We start from the raw sequence: 6,203 nt of genomic DNA on the forward strand, positions 1-6,203 counted from the left end.
GAGAGAGAGAGAGAGAGAGAGAGAGAGAGAGAGAGAGAGAGAATATTTTACATGATCTGAACGACTTCTAAGACATACTGTAAAGGGAAAAAAAAAAAAGATACCATGTGTACAAAAACCAGGCAAAAATGTTAATACTTAATGTTCATCCACAGAATTTTTGGGAAAGGATACAAAAGAAAGAGTTAACACTGGTTGCCTCTACAGATAGGGTAGTGGGAGGATGAGGGTTGGGATGGAAGGAAGAATCTAACATTTACATTCTTGAACCTTCTGAATTTTATACCATATGAATGTATTGCTTATTTGTAAAATTACTAGTTGCTTTTTGAATGCGTGAAAATCAAGGCAAATCAATGCTTCAGTGCCCTCACCTGTTCAACCTGTGGTCTAGCAACCACCTTGTTACTACTCATCCCCTCCTGGGTACTTAATCAGCCCTTTGCACCTAAGCCTTTTAAGCCTCCCTACTGGTTCTGAAGATCAGTGTCACTGGTTACCTGAAAATGCTTCTGAATAATTACTCTTCAAACCAACGCACACCCTACTATTTCATGGCATAGCTCAGTCTATGGTATCTGACTATAAAAGGTGACAACCATCTTCAAGACAACTGGACATTCTGAATTCCAAAAGAGCATGTGAGAACAAGTCAAAAAGAAATGGTGATGATGATGACAGCTACCCAGTTTTGAGCTTTTACTATGTGCTTGGTATTCTACCAAGCAGCTTACATGCATTATCTCAATTTAATCTTCACAGCAACCTTTAATAGGTGTGTTTTATTATTTTCATTTTATAGACGAGAAAACTAAAGCTCAGATAGGTTAAAACCTCACACAGCTTCTAAGAGAGAAACTTAACTTATACCAGAGTCTGTCAATAGTAAAACGAGGAATCACTCTCCTTCTATGGCTTAGTAAAACTCATCTGTTTTGGTAGCTCAGAATTAGAACTCTAAAATCTATCCAAAACAGCTATATGGTCTCTTTGTAGCTGAAAACCTGTTGCTTTTATAGTCCTAGCACTTAAGCCAGGCTCTAGACACCTATTACAAAAATATTTGCAACTCACACAGTTAGCAGGATAAAGTACTTCACACAAAAGCTGAGGGGCCTCCAAAGTAAGAAAACCTAAGAAAACTTAAAGTTGAAACTTTTAGTTAATCCAACTCAACATTTAATCATTGTTCTCCAGATGAGATGGCACCTACTTTGGTTTGCTCAATCAATGATGACAACTCTTTCACAAAGGAAATAAATCCAACCAGAAGACTTAAGATTTCATCTTTGTCCATAAACAATTTGATTTGTACCTGAAACAATTTTGATTGATTCTGAAAAGTTATGTTAATCAAGTAAGTGTCAACAAACAGACTACTGTGTATTAATGATGGCTTCTGATTTCTGTAATCAATCCATAAATATTTCAAATATGCCAACTTAACCCTAAATAAATGACTCTCACATAGAAAAATTTCTGCATCTTATCCATCAAGTTCCTTGCACAGGAAGTTTACAAGTAGAGTTGAATCACTGAAGTGAGAAATTTTACATGTAGTTTAAAATATCAGAAGTGCCCACCAAGATATCAAGAACCTTCCCCAACATCAGACTATTTTGTATTAAGACACAGACACCATAAAAGATTTTAAAAAAACACTAATATAATTAAAATAAAAAGTCTGAAACAGACCAAGCAACTTTCTAAGAAAAACAATGTTAATAAAATGATAGCAAATAAACAGATTCCAAGTTTGGTCCCCTGTATTCCCAGGATATCTCTTAACAAACCTAAAAATATTTGTATTATCAAGGCATTTCCTACCCACATCAAATTTCTCCAAGATAACCTTGAACTTTCTATTCTATTCTGCTTCTAGTGATAATGCAAATTCAAGAATTTTTTAATAGTACCATATTGGACTAGCAAAATCAAGTATCAGTTGACTGTCACTATCACAGCTATCCCTCAATATCTCGGGGGGATTAGTTCCAGGACCCCCTACAGATACCAAAATCTGCAGATGCTCAAGTCCCTTACACAACTTGGTGTAGTATTTGCATATAATCTACGTACACCCTCCTGTATATTTTAAATCATCTCTAGATTACTTATAATACCTAATACAAAGTAAATGCTATATAAATAGGTGTTACACCCTTGGTGTTTTTTGGCTGCTGGTTGGTACAGAGATTGAACCCTGGACCTTGGCATTATCAGTACCATGCAGTAACCAACTGAACTAACTGGCCAGCACACATACTGTATTGTTTTTCAATGTGTATTATTTTTTATGTTGTATTGTTATTCTTTATTGTTTTTTTTTCCCCCAAATATTTTTGATCTGTGGTTGGTTGGATTTGCAGATGCGGAACCCACATTTGGTTCCTAATCTTTCTTTGTTAATCTCTTTGCATTGAAGTTATCTGTTACATCAATTTCCTAAAGTAGGCAACACTCTATGTTCATCTCCTAAGGTCATGTTAATCTATTTCTTTTGAAAACTGGCAGAGGACATTTCTGACTCTGTTGACTTTTCCCCACCCTCTTGGTATAAGAGCACAAACACAAAGCCGTGTCTACAAGGCAAAAACACAATGGACTCAAAGTGATTCATGGGTGATTACCACTCCTTATGTCATTAGAATTCTGAATACTGTCAATCATAACATAAAAAGGTTAAGGACAACAACTGAAATAAAAAATCTTCTAAGAAGAACACATTTCTTCTGAACCAGAGAACACATTCTGGAAGTTTTGTTTTTTTTTTTATGAGAATAGACATATAGACATTGGGTAGCTTTAGTAAGTAGTAAATAGGTCTGTACAAACAATTCTATTTGGCTATCTTGGGATGTACCTTCACTCAACATAATGCAGGCAGCTGAGAAAGATCAGAACATAAAGATGTATTGTAGGCCAATAAGCAACAAAATAGCTTGTTAAATACTACAAACAGTGAAGTTATTTAATGTAGCAAATCATACACTCAATATTAACTTGTTAGTGAACTTAATATTACTTATGATTAAACATTCAGAATTTCAGGGAAGATAAAAGTACAGAAGTTGTCAGGATTTCCATTAAATTAGTCTTCAGTACTATATCAAGTTGTTGAACCCAAAGTGAAACTATTTGAATCCAAGTAAATATTAGCTCTATTCACACAGTATTTAATGTAGGTCATAAAATGAAAGGATTTTCATCTGCAGCCCAGAAGAAAACATTTAAACATACTGAAGTCTTTAGTGAACACATTTACAAATTGCTGAGCTGGATTACAAAATGGAAATGGTGTTTGAGGAAGAAGGCTCTTCTCTATCTTCTTTCACGCTAGAAGATGACTTTTTCCTTTGCAGAACGAAAAAGGGAAAAAAGCCTCTTTTTTGTGTTTAAATAGGAGTGATATTTGCATTTTAGTCTGGATGTTTCTGGGTTCCACCTGGTATTATCCACAAGAGAGGAAATTCTGTGCAGAAGACAGTGCTTTCCAATAATGAGCAATCTGGCAAGAACCTGAAAACTTGACACACTTAAAAAGGCTGCATGCCAGAGGGCTCTACATCTCCATACTCCTGCCCTGCAATCTTTATTTAAAAATCAACAATTCAAGTTCAAAGTAAGGCAACAAGCTCGAGTTCCATGGGGTACATCAGTTCTGTGCACCAGGATTCAAAGCCAGATTAAGAAAAAATCAAAGCATAAAGTTTAAAGAGAGAAAGTGAAAAGAGGAAGGAAAGAAGAGAGGGAAGGAGAAAGAGAAAAAAGAAATTAAAAATAAACCATCATATTACAAAACAGATATGCTCCAGGGAACTGATGAATATTTGAACTTGGTTTCTATCAGTTTTCAAGACACAAAGATAGACAAAGAAATCAGCTATAAAACAAAGAAGAGAGTTTTGAACATCACTGAACCTTGTGCTTTGCTACAACATGTGCTACAGAATCACTGAGCTACATAAAAATCGATGGGTAAGAGATTTTGGGATGTTCAGCTAGCACGTAATTGGGATATACTGTATTAAAAAAGCAATAAAAATCAAATTAAGAAAACGAGAAAGGGGCCCATTCTGTGTAGCCCATGAATCTCATCGGCTTTATCGTGAAAGTTTATTGTTTTTAATCCTAGTACAATCAGCTACCAGTTACATACAGTAAAAAACAAAAACAGCCACAAAGCAATGATGATAGTCTGTGACACTGTACAGTGGAGGAAATATTCTCTGTTGGAATCCTCCAGTGGACCCCCACCTGGCTTCAGCAGTTAAGCTATCACTCCCTCCCTCCCCAAAATAGTTAAAAAGAAAAATTAACATCTTGCTTGGGTACAGCAAGATTCTAATACCTCCTGGGGACACTGGAGAACTTTAAAAAACTAAAGCAGTAGAAACAAAACAAAAACTGAAACGTGGAAGCAAGGTGACACACAAAGAAGCTCCATGAGGCCTTGGCTTCATATCACCTCAAAGCGAACCACCTGGAAAGAAAAGAAAAGGCTGTCATGCCAGGAAAGCACAGGCAGAAAGTTCAGTAGACGTTAGTATCACATCACTCCACTCTTTCCCAAATCCACAGAATCCAAGCTTTTCTCAAGTCTTATATTTTTATAAATGAGCCAGGTTGCAGAAAATTGCTTCCTTTTCTAATACCCTGCACTGTAAATGTTAGCAACTAGCACATACTTACTCTTTTAGAACTAGAAAATAATACAGGAAGAGGGCATTTTTAGCAAAGCATGCTGTTTTATATCAAACCCTTCAAAGCAACCACACAGTAGGCTATTTACATGACTGTGTACCGTTACCTTAGAGGAATAATGACTCCATTCAAACACTAAGTCTCAAATATATTTGGTTCGATTGAGGGCTTTTTCAGCCAGGTGACCACTTTCATCTGTGATCTTCTCCCAATCAGTCTGTCCGACCACAAAACCTATGGCCCTTTTCCTATCCGCGTCCTTCTTTTCTTCTAGGTCTGCCCATCTCACCTAAAAAGAACACAGCATTAGGCTGGGCTTTAGGAAAAACAAAAATGAAAAGGGCCTCTCCCTCTCTGGACAGTCTAAGGGGTAGGAAAACTTATTTGAAATTACAAGTTTAAAAAATTAAAAATTAATCCAGGAGAACTGGAGAAAGCCATATATCTTAAGTCACAGAGAGAAAACTCTCTGGTTAATCACCAAGTCCTAACCATTCCAGCTCTTGAACAGCTTAGCTTTCAGCTCAATACCACCCTTTCTTTCTCCTCTGCCACCCCTTTTTAATTCATTGACCTCATTTTTTTTTCCTGAAGCAAAGCACTAATCTCTACCTAGTCTTCCTGTCTCTATTCACCCCCTCCGATCAATTCTGCCAGTGATCTTCCTAACACACACACAGTTTTGACTCTCATCTGCTTTTAGTCCTTCCCTTACCTACAAGATAAAGCCCAAGCACTCAGTTTCTTCTTGATCTCACCCCCACCTACTTTCCTGCAGCATCTCTAGCCAGTATCTATGGCCTACAAGTAATACAGACTTCTAGTTCTCAAAGCGCATTGGGCCATTTCATGTCTCTGTAACTTTGCATATACTAGTCTCTCTTTCTGAAACATCTTTTCCCTAACCATGTCCACCTGGCATGAGTCTAGTCATCCTTTCCTGCTTTATTCTTTTCTTTTGCCAATCGAATAATTAATCATTGCTTTCCTGGAGCTACTTCTGGATTTTGACACGTCTATTTTTTTTTTTTTTTAGAGATGACCGGTAAGGGGATCCCAACCCTTGACTTGGTGTTGTCAGCACTAGGCTCTCCCAAGTGAGCTAACCAGCCATCCCTACATAGGGATCCAAAACCATGGCCTTGGTGTTATCAGCACCACACTCTCCCAAGTGAGCCACTGGCCGGCCCTGACATGTCTATTTTTGAACTTCTACACTGTATTGTAATCACTCATTTATAGATCTGTCTTCCCTTACAGACTATAAACACCCTAGATCAAGGACTGAATTTTATATATCTCCTTACATAAGTATTTCTTGAAATTTCATCTCAGAGAGAGAAATCAGGTGGTTGGTAATATTACTTTCATTCATGAGATAAAGAGACTAAGAGACTGACTCAATTGATATCATTTATGGCAAGATTACAACGACAAATATAAGGATTAGGGATATGTCCTGTTGGTATTTTGATTTAAAATATATATATATATATATA

At 36.7% G+C, this 6,203-nt stretch overlaps 1 protein-coding gene across 1 annotated transcript in view; it reads right to left on the reverse strand.

The window, feature by feature from the left end:
• Positions 1-2,950: 2,950 nt before the first annotated feature.
• The window catches only part of YLPM1 (YLP motif containing 1), a gene marked incomplete at its 5' end in the record, with an annotated part of 69,452 nt that continues 66,199 nt past the window's right edge, over positions 2,951-6,203 (reverse strand). Inside the window, 2 exons of the mRNA XM_008567531.1 lie at positions 2,951-4,483; positions 4,811-4,993. Of these exons, the coding sequence (XP_008565753.1) occupies positions 4,847-4,993 (147 nt within the window). The remainder of the gene's footprint in view (positions 4,484-4,810; positions 4,994-6,203) is intronic.

The sequence above is a fragment of the Galeopterus variegatus genome, unplaced genomic scaffold (assembly GCF_000696425.1).
Source record: "Galeopterus variegatus unplaced genomic scaffold, G_variegatus-3.0.2 Scaffold325, whole genome shotgun sequence".
Lineage (NCBI taxonomy): Eukaryota > Metazoa > Chordata > Mammalia > Dermoptera > Cynocephalidae > Galeopterus > Galeopterus variegatus.